This window comes from Felis catus, chromosome C1, assembly GCF_018350175.1.
Source record: "Felis catus isolate Fca126 chromosome C1, F.catus_Fca126_mat1.0, whole genome shotgun sequence".
Taxonomy (NCBI): Eukaryota; Metazoa; Chordata; class Mammalia; order Carnivora; family Felidae; genus Felis; species Felis catus.
Window position 1 is genome coordinate 149,493,894 of NC_058375.1, and position 22,025 is coordinate 149,515,918.

A 22,025-nucleotide genomic window follows, 5' to 3' on the forward strand; every position below is an offset into this window, starting at 1 on the left:
GTTTGCACACGTTTGTTTCACATAGCAAACCTCACTATACTCAAGTATGAAAGGATGTTTTGCAAGGGGCTAAAGTCATGAAGCAAAGTTACAATTTAGAAGGATGGAGATAATCCCATATCCCTTGGATCTGTGGCCTCAAACCAGACTAACAATCCAATTAAATCCAATTAATCAGGAAGCTTCTTGAACTTTTCTTCAGTCTGAGAGAATCTGACTCAGCAGCTCTGGTGTGAGACCAGAGGGCTCTGTATTATAAGGTGTCCCAAGTGAGTGTGGTAATCAGCCAAATTTGGGAAGCATGATTTTTAGGTCAGCATTTCCCATAGACACTAGCAGTTCCATGGAATGTTGATAAGTATTCTGAAAAAAAAAAAAAAAAAAAAAAAAAAAAAGAGGGAGATTTGTGGTCAAAGAAAGTGCTTCCTTCTAGAAGCCTTTACAATGCTAAGGCATATGGCAGATTTCCAAGTTTGTGCCTTGTTTTGCAAACATATTTTACTTTTCCCCCCCCAACAGTGCTCTGTGAAACTCACCTTGGGAGATGTTGTCAACGACTCCTACCATTAAGGTCATTACTGTTGATGTTGGAGATGAATAATTTGATAGATATTACATATTAATCTTTTTGTGGAATATCCTAAAGGAAACTTATGGGAAGACCAGGATTTTCCTCAAAAAGTTGTTCTGGATTTTTCTCTGTGATTCAAGCAAGTGTTTCATTGAGACTCCAGATTTCCAGAGCTTAGAGCATAGTACTTGGTGTTACATTTGTTTTTACTAAATAAATGTGTGGAGCCATGGAGTCAGGCCCCCTTAGACTACAACATTCTCAGGGGTGAGATTTTGTCCATCCTATCTATTGCATGCTCCAGCCAACTATGCATATAAAAGTACCCCTTCCATAGAAGATATTCCAAACATGTATGGTAGTTGACAAGAACATTTTACAGAAAGAGGCCAATGGATAAGAAGGCTCACTAAAAGAGAACATAATGGCTGTCCTCAAATAACCAAAAACAGAGTAGACTTGATCTGTATTGCTCTGGCTTACTAGAAAGTTGATCTTTGAAATCACCCTCCAGTAATGGAACGGGCATTCTCCCAAATAAGAAGCACTCTGAAAGGAATTGTGCAGACAGAAGATGACCACAGGAATACCGCAGAACGAATTTTTGTATTGGGTAGAAAATAGTACAAGCCTTTTACGTTTCTTCAAGTTTAAACTAAATTGATTTTCTAACTCCATGCAGTTCAAGATTCTGTAAACTTGCGAGGTAGATGTCAACAAGTGAATGCCTGGTTCCTCAAATGTAAAATTGGGAATCAATCAATAGGGCTTTCTTTTTTTTCCAAGCAAAATCTTACATGGACTCTATTATAACAAAATAAATACAAGAGGAGCTGGTGGGAGCTGCTCTCGTAGGTCAGTGAGCACAGAAGCGGGACTTCTGTCCCTTGTTCCCTTCCTAGTCCTGAGTTCCAGGACTCTTGGGATTCCCAGGCAACAGTTTGAAAATCACGGGGCTAGATAATTACTGAGTTTGGCAGAGAAGCTCTAAAATTCTGATTTGAAGTACACAGAAAAAATTTCAAATATCAAAACAATCATCACTTTGTTCTTTGTTTTATGTAATGAGAACTGGGTGCAATATAAATATAAAACTGTATATGTACGTATTTTTCTTTCACAACTAATGGCTAGTTGCTTTTAGGCTTAAATACTTGAGATTTTAAACAAATATTTGGGATACTCTTCCCTGAGAACTCATAACTGGGAGACAGAATATTTGATTGCATTTTTCAAAATGAACAAGTATTTACCTATTGAATTTTGAATGCAAAAGCTCATTCACAAAATTCTCTTCCTCAATATGGGCAAAGCTTGCAAGATGAGCTCCAAATTCTTCACAAAATGCTTCTGCTTCTCTCCATGTTCTTTTCATCAGGACTTTTTCACTATGAAATACCTGGTTTAGTAAGAAGCAAAGAAAAGTTGACACTATCATGGATAAGGTGAGGTTGTTTAATTCTCGACAAGAAAATAACAGTAATATAATTGTCATTAATCTATATTAAAAGCTTGACCCAGTAGGGGAAAATAACATTTATTGAACTAGAATGTGTCTACTCATCGTAAAACTGTTATCTCATTTTATTCTCACAACAAATTCATCAGAATGATAGAAGGAATCAGCTCAGTTTTATAAAGGAACTCCTTGAGTTCCTTTTTTTTTTCCTCTAAATTTCCTGTAACTGGCATATACTTGTCCCTTAATAAATGTTTGTCAAGAGACAATGAGAGTCAGGCTAAGAGAGATTACAAATTTCCAGTCACAGAGCTACAAATAGGCAGGACTAGGATTACATCCAGCACTCCTTCCTGCAGGAGCCCATGAATTTCCATCCCACCAGATTGCCTTCTGACAAATTAGAATTGGCTGAAGGATCATGAATCTGGCTGACCCACAGCAAGAAATGAGAAATGAGACCTGGGACCTAGGGCAGGTATATTACTAAGTTCTTTGGGTTTTAGCTGTGCCTAAATTCTCTGCTGTATCTCAGCTGTCCTTGCAGTAGCAGGAAGAAGTCAGTCAAATGGAGAGTCTGGTCCTGACTTTATTTAAGATCAAGGGTAAGGGCCCAAAAACACAGAACTCCAAATCCTGGGCCTCTGTGCCCTCCTTGTTTTTAATTGCCTGACACTGCTCCCGAGTTTCTGACGCCAGGCAGGCACCCTGCGGCCAGGCTTCGCCAAGCTCTGATTTGCTGAGACCAGAATGAATGGTTTTCCCAGTTCTCTGGGCCACAGCACAGCCTTTCCATCTTTTAAATTATATGTCAAAACTCAGCTCCTCTGGGAACCTTTTCTTGAATCACTTAAAATTCATCAATCCTACCACCATGCCCATCAAACACACCTTTACATTTGTTGTCACGTCAGGGTAATATATGGTAGAAAAAGCACTGAACTGGGATTCCCAAGACCAGGAATTTATTCCAATTCTGTCAACAAATAATTGTGATCTTGGGAAAATCACTTCATCCTGCTGCCTCAGTTTACTCATTTGTAAAGTTTAACTTACTGCTTTGTGAGGTCACTGTTACCCAATGAATTCAGTGTAGGATTGTGCATGTGTACATTAAATTGAGTGCACTCACAGATATTTCATGATAAGAGGATTGTAGGTAGTGATTTATATCTAGGATCTAAAGCTCATTTGCAAAAAGACATTTCTTCACACACTTTTTTCATACACACAGGTACACACACATATCAAGTATATGTATTAATTTGTTTGATCCTCAGATGTCTGGCAAGCTGCAAAAGCTATTCTTAGCAGCAAAATGATAGTATTCCATAATAAATACTTTATTCTTACAAACAATATGGAATTGTATCATTTCAATACCCAGTGAGGAGTACATTGCAACAAAAATAACATTGACTGGGGCCTGGATAACAATCTTCGTGAAGAGGCCTTCAGTATCACCAGGGATATGTCAGTCTTTCAACTTAAAATTTTGGAATATAATTGAAAAGATAGAGGCAGCCAACAAATATTAAGTATCTGCTGTGTGCCAGGCACTGCTCTGGAATAAAGGAATTTGAGATACATGGACAAAACTGAAATAACGTTTGTTCCATTCAGAATGTCTAGATACCCTTGGCATCACCTTGAAGCAGCTCGCCAAGCCAGGCTCTGATTCCCAGTCCAAGTAGCAGGGGTGAAAGGGCCATCTCTCTTCCTGCTCTGTTTTCTCCTGATTTCCCACTGGTTGCTTACACAGGGACATCGCCTTAAATTGTTTGCAGTCCTTCACTTCCCAGCGACCAGGTGGATTCCTTCCTCGCATGACAACACAGCCACCACTGTAGCCTAAAAGCAGAAAACAACACTTAAAAAATGTTTATTTATTTTGAGAGACAGAGAGAGAAAGAGAGAGAGAGAGAGAGAGGGAATGAACGTGAGTTGAGGAGGGATAGAGAGAGAGATCCCAAGCAGGTTCCACGCTGTCAGCGCAGAGCCCAATGTGGGGCTCAATCTCATCAGCTGTGAGATCATGACCTGAGCCAAAATCAAGAGTCAGACATTTAACAGACTGAGTCACCCAGGCACCCTGAAAACAGCACTTTTTAATACCAGAATGACTAGAACATTTTGTTCTTGGAATACTGGTCTTTGGAGTGTTGCATAACTGACATCTCATAATGAAGAGACCACATAAGAACAATAAAGATGAGAAAGAATGCTTTACTAACAGGACTATCTTCTCTTCATCTTTGGAGAAAAGAATAGATTAAAAAGTGAGGGAAGAGAGCCTGTGAAGACTGAAATTTAGACATTTTGAGCTCAGATGATAAATGATAGAAAACTAGGCACTGTTTAACCTGGGACTGAAATATCCCCCATAGCCAATCAAATCCCCAATATTTCAATCAAATGCCGGGGCGCCTGGGTGGCGCAGTCGGTTAAGCGTCCGACTTCAGCCAGGTCACGATCTCGCGGTCCGTGAGTTCGAGCCCCGCGTCAGGCTCTGGGCTGATGGCTCGGAGCCTGGTGCCTGTTTCCGATTCTGTGTCTCCCTCTCTCTCTGCCCCTCCCCCGTTCATGCTCTGTCTCTCTCTGTCCCAAAAATAAATAAACGTTGAAAAAAAAAGAATTTAATTCAATCAAATGCCAACATTCCTCTACTTCCAATTATTGCGCTTTTTTTTTTAACTGAGCAGAGAAAAGTTTAGCCCACCATTTACTGAGCACTTACTCTGTACATCATGCTCTCATACCCCATTGTGAAAAATCAACAATGAAAAATGCATAGTGCTTACCCTCTGAGAAATAGATTTGACCAGGAAAATACATAAATTATGGATTCAAGGCAGACTGCAAGATACACCACAGAAAACCAAACTGCCAACCATGGGAGAGTGGAGAGAATGAGCTAAATTACGTATGGAGTAAAACTGGGGGCAGGAATAAAGGCAGACATTAAGGGAAAGGGAAAGACCATCTAGTTCTGGATGAAGCTCTATTCTTTTGTGTATGTTTGAACATTTTGGAAAATTAACCATGTTTTTCCATAGAAACAATTTCTTTGTTGAGTTAAGGTGCCAAGTTTGTTGTTAGCTCTATACAACTCGTAGGATAGCTAAAAAAAATACCCCTCAATTTTCAGTGAATAATAGAAAACAATCCCATTTGAAAAATAGAATAAAAATTGAGTAAGAATGAACCTTTTTTCTTGAAGCCAAAGTGATCATTCATCTATCTAAATCAAATTCAACCACAACAAAATTGTGCATCTATATCTACATACCAGGCTAGTCTGTATATTAGCTACTAGAGAAAGGAGGACAAAACAAAATAAAACAAACAACCCCAGCCCTTATTTTAGTGTGAGGCATAGACACATTAATTGCATTGAACATAATGTGTGAAGTACTATAGTAAGATTTCTGTGGAAGATTTCAGAAGGGGTGATGGAGTATGCCTCGGGATATCAGTAAAGGATTTGCAGCAACTGACATTTTAGCTGTGTTTTGAGGGCTGAAAAGGAGAAAAAGAGTTTTCAAGGGATGCTTGTGAAAAAAAAGCAAGCAATTAGAGATGGAGCATTTGAGGACTCTGATGACTCTGGACCTAAAGGCACTTTTAAAAATGTAGTTACTTGGAACTATATATGTGTTTTACTTAATTTCCATCACAAAGAATGGCTTCAATTTTTTTTTAAACACATGGTAACTGGACTTATCCTTGTCAGCCATGGGTGGTTATTTTACACTCACAGAAAGACTAAAGAGAGGGTTGAAGAAGAGGGGAAGAGAGAAGAAAGAAGACAGAGGAGGACATACAAGGAGCCTCTCCTAAAGGAATGGAAGAGTTTGTGGAAAAGGAGAAAGAATAAGGGGGCTACAGAACCGTGTTTGTGTCTTCAGCAATCCTGAGTGTACACACTGTGTTAGACACCAGGCATCATGGCCATCCACAAGAAGCCTACAGTCGTGTGTGTGTGTGTGTGTGTGTGTGTGTGTGTGTGTGTGTGTGCTGATATGTCAGAGAGACCCACAAAGGTGAAAATGTCCAGTAGTAAACAAGAAAACATGACTAGTATGACCTGTATAGAAGCAAAGAAAGTCAAAAGAGAGTTGGTCTATACAAAAGCCGTTAGTCGACTCCATTGGCCAGAACACCTAGGTAGTGTTAAAGATGAATGAAAGATTGGGGGCCACACAAGGGGAAAAGATTATAGCATGCAACTGCAATAATAATTGAACAGGAGCTTTGCAGTCCTGTTCAATGTAATTTTGGAATGCATCTCACAATCTAGCTGGGTCCTGAACAATAGAGGGGATGTTGCATACTCCCCTGTGATGAGATTGTAATGAAATTGAGCTATGGAAATCCACATGAAAGCCTCAAACATAATATGCTAATGGAGTTGCTCTAGTTGAGAGAGCTGGGTACATGCATTCCCTCTCAATTCCATCATCCTTCCCCAGCATCCTTGACTTGGAACCTGAAGTATGGGCTTCTAGTCTCAGCACAAATATTTAGTAACTCAAAATTCAAACAGGTTAATTAATCACACACACAAAAAAACCCTTGTCTGAAATGTGGGGATAAGAATTCCTTTTTTTCCTCAGTGGTTTTCATGAAGATCAAATGGAATAATGTATTTAAAAGCACCCTGAAAGATAGGAAGGGCTAAAACCAGCCCTAAGATGTTGCTTCTATTCTTTTTTGACTGTTTATTACAAAAGCTGGGATTTTGTGGCATGAGTTCTGCCTGCACGTTCAAGGAATTTTTAAAAAGCTCGATTCAGCAAATTTAAAATGTAATATACTTTTTTTGTTGTTGGTCTTGCATTTTGTCTTACTTTTTCACATCAGACAATGATTAAATAGCTTTGGTTTTAGATACTATAGATACTCAACTCATCTTCATTAGTAGAGAAGGAGATGTTTGTGAACTACTATGAAGGTGAAAGTGCTGTGGGAATGTTACTGGGATTCTAAAGTGGTTAACTTAATGGAACATTTGACCCGAATTTTGGAGTCTCAGCCCCAAAGAAGCAGTAAAGCAGTGTAATAAAGGGAGACTGGGATAAGGGAGATATAAACCAAATTTATAATCCTAAATTGTACACATGCTTGCAAAAGCCAAATAATAAAGGTAGGGTATGGGTGGGAGTGGAGGGGGTTTTTCTCCCAGAGATATTGTTCTCAAATTCAATAATTCATCTCCCATTGGAGAAAAATTATCATTCTGTTTCTCAGTGGTGAATCTCACATTTAAACTGATTCTCCTTATCTGCCTTACCCTCCGTCTATCCCCCTTCACTCTGTCCATGGAACATGAATGAGTGGCTCAGGCGGTTAAGCATCTGACTCTGGCTCAGGTCACATCTCATGGTTTTGTGAGTTAGAGCCCTGCATTGGGCTCTCTGCTGTCAGCACAGAGCCTGCTTCAAATCCTCTGTCCCTCATCTCTCTGCCCCTCCCCTGCTCGCGCACTTACTCTCTCTCTCTCTCTCTCTCTCAAAAATAAATAAACATTAAAAAAAACACGAAGAGGATAACTTTGGGTCAATTAAGAAATTCCAACTCACTGCTCTAGCCCCTTCCATTTGACAAAGCTATCTAACCATATAAATTGAACTGAGGTGAGAAAGCCTCCATTTTTCACCTCTCTGGTCAAATATCTGAAAGCAGACAAACAAAATCTATTTGTGGCCTCAGGGTAGGAGGTAACTGTAGCTGGGCCTTCAGAGCCTCTGGACAATTATTTTTCTTTAGTCTGTTTCGTTATTTTCCCATTCCTTGCAATAACCCTTTCCCATCATTTTTTTTTTTTTACTATGACCAAGTGAGATTTATTCCAGGTGTGCAAACATAATTCCACATTTGAAAACCAATTAATGTAATCCACCATATCAATAGACTAAAAGAAAAAAAATCATATGATCATATGATCTACCCACCTTTCTTCTCTGTCCTTTTCTCCATCTTCATGCAGAAAAGTGATGCAATGGGGGTAGCTTCCGTGTAATGCTGTTAGGTATTTTATATGGTCTTTATTTAACTTCAAAAACTCTGAGATGGATATCATATCAGTATTTACAGTTTGCCAATGGAAAAATTGGGGCACAGAGGTTTGGTAACTTGCCTAAGGCCACACAGTGAGGGGTTTGATGCAGAATTTGAAAACAGATTTAACTATGTCTACTATGAGACAATGCCAAGGTACAGAATAGGCAGGCATTCAATACATAGCTGTTGAATCAATGATTGAATCTTCCCCTCAATTATGTTCCTCCTTTTCTATAGTCATGTTTCTTTTCTGTGTGTGATCACAGCATTTCCGTAAAGATCTCTGATCCCACTTTTACCTTGTATGACAGTTACTTACATCATTACAAAAAAAATATGAAAATACCCAAAGAGTGCCCAGAAATGAGAATATGTTTGTCCTCATTTCAGAACTCTGGGAAGCGTTAAAATGGATCAGCCTATCCACCTGCTGGACAGACTTTTCTTTGCTATGTGGAGGGCACTTTCAAGAAAAAGAGATCTGATTTACTCTACTGGCATCCCATTTTCTTTGTCACTGGCAGAAGATTTCTATTGACTTGGGACAACTGGGATTAATGTTCTGGAGTTATCCCATTTAGTGTCCCTAAATAAGAAAGTCCCCATTTTTTCCCTTTAATTACTGGTACTAGTTAGTATGTATCAAAACTGGTTTTCCTGTTTTACCTGAATAGTTACTTCTCTTAAAATACCAAGTGCCACAGTCTCTTTGCTGTTGTTGTTTTAGTAAAATAGCAGGAAACTATCTCTTTATAAAGATATCCCAGGGGCGCCTGGGTGGCGCAGTCGGTTAAGCGTCCGACTTCAGCCAGGTCACGATCTCGCGGTCCCTGAGTTCGAGCCCCGCGTCAGGCTCTGGGCTGATGGCTCGGAGCCTGGAGCCTGTTTCCGATTCTGTGTCTCCCTCTCTCTCTGCCCCTCCCCCGTTCATGCTCTGTCTCTCTCTGTCCCAAAAATAAATAAACGTTGAAAAAAAAAATTAAAGATATCCCAGATAGGAAGCTATGAAGTAACCCCTAAGGAATCAATGGATCTAGGCATTGATAATTAGCGGCTTCTAACATTGCAAAAAGTGAGAAAAGTGAACATTATGTGCCTTAAGATAGAACACACAACTACTTATGAAATGGTTTTCCAAAAGAAAAGAAAATCTGAATTATATAATGCCTTTGATTCTACCTTCTTAAAAATAAAAATGTCAATTTTATGGAAAATAAAGAGGATAGAGTAACGCATTAAACAACATACGGGGATTCAATCAAAAAGTCCAGACTGTAGGAAACTCTGCAGGACAAACAACCCACTTGCATCAACAAATAAAATTTTTTAAAAATAGGAGGGGGCAAAGAAGAAGGAAATGTAGAGATTAAAATAGACTTTAGGGGATCTATCAACCAACTGCAAATGTATAAACCTTTTTGGATCCTGATTCAGACAAACTGTAAAATCTGTTGTATAATGTTATGAATCATTTAGAAATGTGAGCATTAACTGAAGACTTATGATATTATGAAATTATAGTTAATTACTTTTAGCTGTAATAATTGTCTTATATTCACATTTTTTAAAAAGAAGTCTTTATCTTTTAGAGATGATATTGAAATATTTGTGGATGAAACAATATGATGTTTGGGATTTGCTATGACAAAATATTAGAAGTGTTGGGGAGAGTGGGTGAGTATATAGATGAAACAAGATAGATTGTGAGTTGGTAATTGATGACACTGGGTGATGGGTATATGGTGGGTCATTACACTATCTGGTGAACATAATACAATGTTGAAAAAAGTGGCAGAACTGTGATTCCCCCACAGATTGAATATTTTGATGATATGACATAAAGACAGAGTCTTGGCTAAGTTTATAAAAAAACTGCAGGCTTCCTATTCAGTGGTCAATTTATATAGTCAGTCTGGGCTGGATTAAGATTCTGACATGAGGACAAAGTTAATGGATACTTTTGTGACAGGCAGGGAAAAAATGTGATTTAGGATGGCATTTCTGCAAACTGCAATTTAAAAGAAAAAAGGAAACACAGAGGCTTTTATATTGCTATTTTCTTCAAAAAAAGATTTACATTTTCATCTTATTCAGAGACAATTTACTCAATGTCAGTCAGCATGAGCAGCCAAACTGAGCATCATGATATTATTTTTGCTTCAGGGAGAAGAGGAAAAGAGTAGTGCCACTCAAATAAATTATAGTAGAAACTTATGAATGACAAGGAGCTCTGCTTCAGTTCCAGATTTTAGACATCCAAATATGCCCCAAGGAAGGTAACATTAAGAACCAAGATTTTGTCTATTCAAAATGTATTAATTTATTTTGACAGGTATAGACATTCCTAACAAAATTCCGAGGTATATTAGAAATGAAGCCTGAGGTTTTTTTTATTTTTCAGTAATAGTGTGACATGGAACTTCACTATTGTCTGCATTTTAATAATATTCACAGATTTGTAGAATAAGAAGGTTGTTTACTGAGTGAATTATGATGTTTCTCGTTTACAGCCATGCAAGTCACCAGTTTCTATACACATTTCCTAAACCGATGCTTACACACAAAAAATCTGATTTGTCTTAACTTCACCTTGCAGTCATCTTTTTAAAGCATAGGTTTTTTTTAAGAATAATAAACTATGTATATTAGAGCATTTTGAATTCATAGCAAAACAGTGGAAAGTACTGACTTCCTTTATACCTCCTGCCTCAAATAGGTAAAACCTTCCCCACTATTAACATCTCATACCACAATGGTACATTTGTTAAAGCCTACAGTGACACATCATTACCACCCCAAATCCATGATTTACATTAGGTTTCATTCTTGGTGTTGTACATGCTATGGTTTGGACAAATGTATAATTACATATATACACCACTGTGTATATATAGAATAGTTTCACTGCCCCCCAAATCCTCTGTGCTCGGTCTATCAATCCCTCCCTTCCCCCTGACCCCTGGAAACCACTTTTTACTAGTAATCTTTTTACTGTGTCATAGTTTTCCCTTTTCCAGAGTGTCCTATGGTTTTAATCACGTAGTTTGTAGACTTTTCAACTGGCCTTTTCCACTTAGTAATATGTATTTAAATTTCTTCCATGTCTTTGAACGGCTTGATAGCTCATTTCTTTTTAGCAGTGAATAATATTCCATTGTCTAGATGTCCCATATTTTGTTTATCCATTCACCTGCTAAAGGACATCTTGATTAATTTTAAGTTTTGGCAAGTATGAATAAAACTTCGATAAAAATCCATGTGTAGATTTTTGTGTGAATATCAGTTTTCAGTTTATTTGGGTAAACACCAAGGAGTGTGATTGTTGGGTTATATGGTAAGAGTATGTTTAGTTTTGTACGAAACTATCAAACTGTCTTTGAAAGTGGGATGCTATTTTGTTTTCCCACCAGCAATGTATGAGTGTCCCCATTGTTTTATATCCTCACCCGTGTTTTGGATTTTGGTCATTCTCATAGGTGTGCTGTGGTATCTTGTTGCAATCTATAATTTCCTAATGACATATGATGTTGAACATATTTTCATATGCTTGCTTGCCATCTATATATCTTTATTTAAGATCTTTTGTCCATTTTTAATTCTTGTCCTTCGTTTTCTTATTGTTGGGTTTCAAGGATTCTTTGTATATTTTGGATTACAGTCCTTTGTCAGATGTGGTTTTTGCAAATATTTGTTCTTAGTGTGTGGCTTGTCTTCTCATTCTCTTGGCACTGGCTTTCTCAGAGCAGAAGTCTTTAGTTTTAATGAAGTCCAGCAAATCAACTGTTTCTTTCACGGACTGTGCCTTTGGTGTTACATCTAAAAAGTCATTGTTTTGCCCAAGGTCATCTGGTTTTCTATTACGTTATCCTCTAGGGTTTTACAGCTTTGGGACTCACATTTAGCTCTATGTTTTATGTCAGTCAATTTCTGGGCTCTCTTATGTTCAACTGACTTGTCTTACCACACTGTCTTGATTACTCTAGCTTTAAGTCTTAAAGTCATGTAGTGTCAGTTCTCTGACTTTGTTCTTCTACATCGATATTGAATTGGCTATTCTTGGTCTGTTGCCTTTCCATATAAACTTCAGAATCAGTTTTTTCAATATCCACAAAATAACTTCCTGGGATTTTGATTGGGATGGTGTTGAATCTATAGGGAAGTTTGTGAAAAACTGATATCTTGATGATACCGAGTTTTTCTATCCATGAACTTGGAATATCTCTCCATTTATTTACTTGTTCTTTGATTTCTTTCATTAAAGTGTATAGTTTTCCTCATATAGATTTTATATATATTCCATTAGATTTATATATGAGTTTTTCATTTTGGGGGTGATAATGTAGATGATAATATGTTTTTAAGTTTAAACTCCATTTGTTCATTGCTGTTATACAGGAAAGAAATTGACTTTTGTTCATTAATCTTTCATATTGCAATCTTGCCATAATCACTTATTAGTTCAAGTGATTTTTTATTGATTTTTTCAGATTTTCTACATAGACAATCTTATCATCTGTGAACAAAGTTTTAGTTCTTTCTTCCCAATCTGTATATATTTTATTTTATTTTATTTTATTTTATTTTATTTTATTTTATTTTATTTTATTTTATTTTATTTTATCCTACTACATTGGCTAGGCCTTCTAGTACAATGTTTAAAAGAACTGTTGACAGGGAACATCCTTGCCTTGTTTCTGATTTTAGTGGGAAAGCTTTTAGTTTCTCACCATTAATTATGATATCTGTAGGTTTTGTAGATGTTCTTTATAAAGATGGGCACCTGAGTGGCTCAGTCAGGGAGCATCTGGCTTCGGCTCAGGTCATGATCTCACAGTTTGTGAGTTCAAGCTCTGCATCGGGCTCTATGCTGACAGCTCAGAGCCTGGAGTCTGCTTCAGATTCTGTGTCTCCCCTCTCAATCTGCTTCCCCCCTGTACTCATGCTCTGTCTCTGTCTCAAAAATAAATAAATGTTAAAAAAATTAAATATATAAAGTTGAAGAAGTTCCCCTCTATTCCTAGTTTGCTAACAGTTTTTAAAATAAATAGGTATAGGATTTTGTCAAATATTTTTCTGCATCCATTGATATGATAATGTGACTTTTGTTTTACAGCCTGGTGATGTGATGGATTACACTAATTGATTTTCGAATGTTGAACCAGCCTTGTATAACTGGGATAAGTCCCATTTGGTTGTGGTGTATAATTCTTTTTTATATTGTTGGATTCAATTTATTATTTTATTGAAGATTTTGCTATTTTGTTTGTGAGAGACATTGGTCATTAGTTTTCTTTTCTTGCAACATCTTTGATTTTGGTATGAGGGTAATGCTGGCCTCAGAATGAGACAGGAAGTATTCCCTCTGCTTCTGTCTTCTGGAAGAAATTGTAGAGAACTGGCATAATTTCTTCTTTATATGTGTGGTAGAATTCACCAGTGAACCAATGTGGACCTGGTGCTTTCTGTTTGGAAAAGTTATGAATTTTGTTTCAATTTCTTTATTAATAGCTGTAGGCCTATTCAGATAGTCTCTTTCTTCTTGTGTGTGTTTTGGCTGATTATATCTTTAAAGGAATTGGTCTATTTCATCTAGGTCATCAAATGTGTGGATATAGAGTTGTTCATAATATTCTTTTATTATCCTTTTAATGTCCCTGGCATCTGTAGTGATGCCTCCTCTTTTATTTGTGATGTTAGTAATTTGTGTCTTCTCTCTTTTTTTATTTTTAATTTAAAAAATTTTTAATGATTTATTTTTGAAGGAGAGAGAGACAGAGCATGAGTGGAGGAAGAGCAGTGAGAGAGGAGACACAGAATCCGAAACAGGTTCCAGGCCCTGAACTGTCAGCACAGAGCCTGGTGTGGGGCTTGAACTCACAAACTGTGAGATCATGACCTGAGCCAAAGTCAGACACTTAAATGACTGAGCCACCCAGGTGCCCCATGTCTTCTCTCTTTTTTTAGTGAGCCTGGCTACAAACTTATCAATTTCATTGATCTTTTCAAAGAACCAGGTTTTGGTTTTGTTGATTTTCTTTATGGAGTTCCTGTTTTCAATTTTATTGATTTCTGCTCTAATTATTATTATTTATTTTCTTCTGCTTACTTTGGATTTAATTTTCTCTTCTAATACTTAGATTGCTGGGTTTTTTTTTTAATATTTATTTATTTTTTAGAGAGAGAGAGGGAGAGACAAAGTGTGAGCAGGGGATGAGCAGAGAGAGGGTGACACAGAATCCGAAGCAGGCTCCAGCCTCCCAGCTGTCAGCACAGAGCCTGATGTGGGGCTCGAACTCATGAACCATGAGATCATGACATGAGCTGAAGTCGGACACTCAACCTACTGAGCCACCCAGGCATCCCAGAGATTGCTGATTTTAGATTACCATTTTCATTTAGTTTAAAATATTTTAAGATTCCTCTTGAGATTTCTTCTTTGACCCACATGTTATTTAGACATGTGTTGTTTAATCTCTAAATATTTTGGGATTTTCCAGCTATCCTTCTGTTATTGGTTTCTAGTTTAATTTCACTGTGGACCAACAGAAGACATTATATGATTTCTATTCTTTTAAATTTGTTAAGGTATGTTTTTTGGCCATATGTGGTCTATCTTAGTGAACATTTCATGTGAGCTTGAGAAGAATGTGTAATTTGCTATTGATGGGTTAACTAGCCTATAGATATCAATTATATCCTGTTGATTGACGGTACTATCGAATTCAACTTTGTCCTTACTGATTTTCTGTCTCTTGGATTTGTCCATTTCTTTTCTTTTCTTTTTTTAAATTTTTTTTAATGTTTATTTATTTTTGAAAGAGAGAGAGAGAGAGAGGGAGAGGGAATGTGGGCAGGGAAGGGCAGAGAGAGATGGAGACACAGAATCCAAAACAGGCTCCAGGCTCTGAGCTATCAACATAGAGCCTGACACGGGACTCAAACCCATGAGCTGTGAAATCATGACCTGAGCCAAGGTTGACGCTTAACTAACTGATCCACCCAGGCACCCCTGTCCATTTCTGATAGAGGGATGTTACAGTCTCCAACTGTATAATAGCGTCATCTATTTCTCTTTGCAATTCTATCAGTTTTTTTTGCTCATGTATTTTGACGCTCTGTTGTTAGGTGCATACACATTAAGGACTGTTATGTCTTTTTAGAGTACTACTCCATTACCATAATGTAATGTCACTTTTTTTAATCCTTGAAAACTTTCCTGGTTCTGAAGTCTGCTCTGTGACATTAATATAGCTATTCCTGTTCTCTTTTGATTAGTATTTGGACAGTATATCTTTGTCCATCCTTTTACTTTCAATTTACCTGTGCCTTTATATTTAAAGTGGGTTTCTTTTTCTTTCTTTCTTTTAAAAAGTGGGTTTCTTGGGGAGCCTGGGTGGCTCAGTCGGTTGAGCGTCTGACTTTGGCTCAGGTCATGATCTCGTGGTCTGTGGGTTCGAGCCCCACGTTGGGCTCTGTGCTGACAGCTCAGAGCCTGGAGCCTGTTTCAGATTCTGTGTCTCCCTCTTTCTCTGACCCTCCCCTGTTCATGCTCTCTCTCTGTCTCAAAAATAAATAAATGTTAAAAAAAATTAAAAAAAAATAAATAAAAAATAAAAATAAAAATAAAAAGTGGGTTTCTTGTAGTCAACATACAGTTGGGTCTTGTTTTTTGATCTTCTCTGACAATCTCTGTCTTTTAATTGGTATATTTGGTCCTTTGACTAATTATTATCATTATATATTTGATATAAGAAAATTATTTTGATAGTATTATAATAATACCTATCTCTCCTCAGGGAAGAGCCTGAGGCCCCCTAACCCATTTCCTCCAGGAACACATTTAGAGGTATCTTATTGCCTATCATCTCTTAGGGTAGCCCTGATTGAGGCCCGTAAGTAAGAAAGGGACCAAGGCATCCAAATAGGAATTCATGCTGATGTAAAGGTGTGTTGGGTCTAGGCTGGTCACCTAAGAAGGGCCTAAAGCTTGTTCCAAAGGGGCTAGTTCTAGGGTAGTTTGTGGCTGAAGCCATTTGTTTCTCTGGAACTGACTAACCTGGCACAGTTCCACGTTTTGGGATTCAGAGCTGAGCATATGAGGATGAACTAATAGAGCAACTCTGAAATCCTGGCTAAGGATAACAGAAGCCCATGGAGGAGATGGACTAACAAGAGTGTTACCTAAGTAATGGGTCAGCATTCCATGGCAAAGTGGCTGTGACTGTGGACTGATTAGATGTACCTATATGTGCCCATTCACTGTGCTTTGAAGTATATCAGACTAGTCTGGGCTGAGTAAGCCCCTGATATTCTTGGACAATCAAGGGCAGGGGGAGTGGGAGGGGGAAAAACCTTTAAGGAGGAAGAAACTGGACTTCCTGCTAATAAAGGCATGTGTGGTCTTGAGCAATGAATTTACACTTTGGACCTGTCAAATGTCACATGCATCATACTTTTAAAAAAGACCAGCCATATTTCACCCCCTGAGAACCTGTGGTAATTGTTTTAATTGATTTAGGCATTAAGAAAACATTAAGGAAGCACCAGAGGAGCTGGATCACGGGGTGGAAGGAATTTTGAGCAAAGGAAACAGGAGGGAGGGGTGATGTTATAGTTCTCTCTACTTACGAGGCTGATATGCATTCCAGTGTGTGTACTGCACCGGCTCAGACTTCTGACCCTCTGCTGTCTTCCAAGTGTATTCTCCTGTGCCATTTTGATCTTGAAGAGCTATCCAAAAATAACCGCCCTTCGTTTTTACCACACTACTGATCAAACTGGTAATAAAAGCCTGTTCAAACCTTAAAAACAGAAAAAGGAAATGGTTATAGTAAGTTCCTGGGCAATAAAAAATTGTCATTAAAGCATAATGAGGTGCACAGAATGGCACCAGAATAAGCATTTCTGACGAATTTTTCAGAACATGGAGCAGAAAAATACTCATAGACCCTGAGCATTACTAATACATGCCAAATGTCACTGCAATGCTCAGAATTAGATGAGTGAGGAGAATTTGAGTCTCAAAGACAAGGCTTAATTCTTTCAAGGAATAGAGTCCAGCTCCAGTTTCAGAGTATATGTGGTAAAGCCCATAAAGTTAGCAATATATTTCTTGGCACAGCAAGTGCCCTGTTTTGTAATTAGGCCACACAGCACATACCTTGCTTTATAATGTGCGTGCAGGGGGGAACTGGCAGTGGGGGGAAGAAATGAGTGTCTGCCAACATGGAGTTCACATGTACCGCACCCCCCTCCCCCGCCACACTTGCCTAGTGAGAATGGAACAGAGATTGGAGTAGCAATTTTATGTATCCCAAATCAGTTTGTTCATAAGCACATGGAGTCCGTGGCTTATTCAAATGTGTTCAGATGGGCATGTTCACTGAAGATAGATTTAAAACCCTAGGAACTAATCCAAGGATGTACACCCACCAATATTTTCCCCACACAGCTGAATGAATTAGTGTTCAGTGATTGGTGGCAGTGCTCCTTCCCCAACATGAATGCATCAAAAGCGGAATCTGGAAAATTTGTGTATATGCTTCCACATGAATACCTAATAGAAAAACGTGAGTATTAAAATTTAACTAGCGTTGAAATTTTAAGCTAAGCTTGAAAAATTTATTTTCAATACACATGAAGTTTTGAAGAAACACATTTCAAACAGTGATGACTTTTGGCCAGAACTGCTGAGTCAATGAGAAAGGGAAGGCCTGATGAAATCATCCAGAAAACCTAAAAAGAAAGCAAATTAAACTTTTTCATCCAGTTCTGGAAGTTTTTCATTACCATGCATCTTTAAGTTGCTAAAGGAAACAAAAGCAATGGGGTCATTCAAGAGTAGAAAAGCTTCAAGGGAAATGGGGGGAGACGTACAATTTTTAACTGCCTTATAAACATCACTAGCAATATTTAGTAATCTTAGGCATCTATGATACTCATCTTTGCAGGACATATAGATTTTTATTATGCTTTACTATTTTCTGTAGGTGCTCTATTAATAATCTATATAGCACACATCTAAAACTAGAGAAGTTCTTTTTTAACCAGATTGCAGTGGCAGAATTTTATGTAAATGTAAAAAAATGTAAATGTAAAATGTTTTAAATGTAAAAGAACCTCCTTCAAAAGGACCGTACATAAAACTAAACACTGTCTAGATGCTATTGTAATTTTCCTCATGCTTCCAATGGTTCATACTCTCATAATTTAGAATCTGCTTTTCCTTCTCCCCTCGGAGACAGAGGAGCATTGTTATCATGCCCAGCTGGTGCCTTAAACTGCTGTCCTAGGAGGCTAGCATGGCACTGCATCGTTCAGGCTATGGCCCGACTACTATTCACTGTGCTGGTTCTAAACCCAGGGGACATTGCTGGTTCCTCCATGACCTTGTACTATGGCATTTATTGGATAATGGAGAGATATAACATTGTCTGTAAACTTGGCCACTGGTACCATTATTCATGACAACATTTTCCTTTTGTTCCCTGTTGGTTTTGGATTTATTTAGTCCACTCTGATTTGCTATTTTATCACTATGATTGCTTAAAACAATAGAAACCCTGTGCTTTTTAAACTGGCAAGTATCTTTTAAGTAGTTGCATATAATACTCATACATTAGATCCTAAAACCTTCAAATCAGAACTCTAGTTCTCTTGGTACTGTTTAGAAGATAGCATTGTTAATATAGAAATTCAGCAAATATGTCTTTCTTTTAAATTATGTGCTCTAAGAACTTAACTCTGGATCACAGCATGCAGCCATTTGAGTGTCTGTTTCTAACCGATAAAGAAACAAGAGGATATTTTATACTTGTTACCACTCACTATTTGGTTCCAAACACTTAAAAGGGTTGTGAAAACTCTGGCTTACAGTAATAGAGCAGATGATCTTTTAAAGTCTTTTTTGGCCTTGTGTTTAGAATTCTGCATTTGCGAATATTCCAGAGTTTTTTATATCTGGCCTTTTTGCCTGGTTTCACTAGATTATTTAATTCAAATGTTACGACTTAAGAACAAAAAGTACAGATTTTTAGTTTATTATTTGAACCAGGATAACATATTATATCCAAAGAGTTTAGTAAAGTAAATATTGTTGTTTTTTAGAAAAGCAAATGATAAAACACTTTGCGTTTGTGTAACTACTTATAAAATCAAATTTTTAGGGAAATAATTCTTAAAATCAGGAAAAATTTTTTTCCAGTCAGCTCCTTAAAAAAGTTAAGAAACCAAATATGCATTTTTCAATGTAAGTAAGAAAAATATATCTTGAATTTCATGTTTGTTAACAAATTGTTACTGATGGTGCTAAACATTACATTTTAATTAAAAAATGCAATTTGGGGCACCTGGGTGGCTCAGTCGGTTGGGCGGCCGACTTCGGCTCAGGTCATGATTTCACGGTCCGTGAGTTCGAGCACCGTGTCGGGCTCTGTGCTGACAGCTCAGAGCCTGGAGCCTGTTTCAGATTCTGTGTCTCCCTCTCTCTGACCCTCCCCTGTTCATGCTCTGTCTCTCTCTGTCTAAAAAATAAATAAACGTTAAAAAATAAATAAATAAATAAATAAATAAATAAATAAATAAATAATGCAATTTGAAGACAGTAATACATATTTTTGGGATACATACACTGATGATTTTTTTCATTTCAAAATAAATTTTGCATTTCAAAAAATGCATACTTCAAAATGAGATTTTTTAAAAAAGATTTTATTTAATTTGTTTTTTTAATTTTATTTTTTTAATGTACATCCAAGTTAATTAGCATATAGTGCAACAATGATTTCAGGAGTAGATTCCTTAATGCCCCCAAAAGAGATATTTTATATTTGAGTCTCTGAAAATATTTTTTCATCCATTTAGCCAATGTACTTGAAAAGAAAGATGTTTCTTGTCTATAAGTAATACTATACTTAGCAGACAGCAGTACTTAATGATTATGTTTGTATTACCTAAAACAAGAGATTGAAAAAAGTAATGAACTGGATGTAACTTCACTAGAGAACTTACTACAATTAAAAAAAAAAAAACAGTGGTAGTCTTTACATATAGTGATACAGTTAGGAGGTATTCAGTTTTTAACTGAGTGATTGCAATGGGATTTCTTCTAATAACATGACTGTTAACATTTTTAATACCATATTCAAATAACTGACTCTATTGCTGAATGAACATAAAAATGATAAATTCCTTCTCTTTCTTTTAAATCAAGAATAGAAATAGAATATCATTGTTTTAAAATGGGAGATGTGTATCATGATTATTATTACCAGAAGTTTTTGGTGGCATGCCTCAAGAACTAGAAGTCTTAAGTTTTTGGATATTATTTATTGCAAGAGACAGAAGAGATAGAAAAGATACTTAACGTACACACAAGAAATGCACCTGGAAGAGCAAATTCCAAACTGTTAATGGCAGTTACCTTTGTTAACTGTCAATGGGAGAAGAGTGGGATTGTTTGGAGGGAGAAAGAGTGCAGGTGAGGGGGCACTCTCATTTTTTAGTTTATATTCTTCTGGCTTGCTTGAATGTATACTAATGAGAAAGTTGGTCTCACAACTTTGATTTCAAAACTTGTTGAAAGTACAGAAATCAAAACAGTGTGGTACTGGCATAAAGACAGACATGTATTAATAGAATAGAGAAAAGAACCCAGAAGTAAACCCTTGTAGATATAGTCCAATGATTTTCCACAAGGGTGCCAAGACTGTTCAATGGGAGAAGGACAATCTTTTCAACATTAATGTTGGGAAAACTGCATATCCACATGCAGAAGAATGCAACTGGACTCTTCTTACTTTATACTATTTACAAAAATTAACTGAAAGTGAATCAAAGACCAAACACAAGAGCTAAAATTATAAAACTCTTAGAAGAAAACATAGGGGAAATGTTTCATGACATTGAATGTGGCAATGATTTCTTGGATATGACACCAAAAACACAGGCAACAAATAAGAATGGATAGACTCTTAAATATGGAGAACAACAGAGGGTTACTGGAGGGGTTATGGGAGGGGCGATGGGCTAAATGGGTAAAGGGCATTAAGGAATCTAGTCCTGAAATCATTGTTGCACTATATGCTAACTAACTTGGATGTAAATTAAAAAAATAAATTAAAAGAATGGATATATTGGATTTAATCAGAATTAAAAACTTTGTGCATCCAAGGACATCAACAGAGTGAAAAGGCACCCCATGGAGTAGGAGAAAGTATTTGCAAAGTATGTATCTGATAAGGGAGTAATATCCAGAATATATAAAGAACTCCTACAACTCAACAACAAAGAATAAACACTCCAATTAAAAAACAGGTAAAGGACTTGAATAGACATTTCTCCAAAGAAGATATACAGATGCCAATAAGCACATGAAAAGACACTCAACATTACTAATCATTAGGGAAGTGCAAGTTGAAACCACAATGAGATACCATTTCATACCCATCAGTATGGCTATTATACAAAAACAAAATTACAGATGATGGCTAAGACCTGGAGGAATTGGAACCCTTGTGCACTGCTTGTGGGAATGTAAAATGGTGCTGCTGATATGGAAACCAGTATGTTCCTCAAAAAATTAAAAATAGAATTATCGTATCATCCAGAAATTCCACTTCTGGGTATATGACCCAAAAGAATTGAAAGCAGGGACTCTAAAGATATTTGTACATTCATGTTTATAGCAGCATTATTCACAATAGCTAAAAGGTGGAAGTATCTCATGTCTATTGTATGAATGGCTGAACAAAATGTGACACATACATATAATGGAATATTATTCAGCCTCAAAAAGGAAGGAAATTCTGACACATATTAAAATTCTGACACATCGATTAACCTGGAGGACATTGGACTAAGTGAAATAAGCGAGGCACAATAAGATGACTGCTACGTGATTCCACTTACGAGTTAACTTTAGTCAACCTCATA

General features: G+C 37.1%; 1 protein-coding gene and 1 non-coding gene across 5 annotated transcripts in view; one reads left to right on the top strand and one right to left on the bottom strand.

Moving 5' to 3' along the window:
- PLA2R1 (phospholipase A2 receptor 1) overlaps positions 1 to 22,025 on the bottom strand; it is a 119,019-nt gene that overhangs the window by 38,614 nt on the left and 58,380 nt on the right. For all 4 annotated transcript variants that reach the window (XM_045033854.1, XM_006935305.5, XM_045033855.1 and 1 more), the window contains 3 exons: positions 16,722 to 16,894; positions 3,679 to 3,881; positions 1,825 to 1,970 (listed from right to left, as the gene is read on the bottom strand). In XM_045033854.1, coding sequence (XP_044889789.1) covers positions 1,825 to 1,970; positions 3,679 to 3,881; positions 16,722 to 16,894 — 522 coding nt within the window. The remainder of the gene's footprint in view (positions 1 to 1,824; positions 1,971 to 3,678; positions 3,882 to 16,721; positions 16,895 to 22,025) is intronic.
- TRNAQ-UUG lies at positions 15,481 to 15,565 on the top strand. Its single transcript has one exon. It is a non-coding gene; the product is annotated as a tRNA-Gln (tRNA).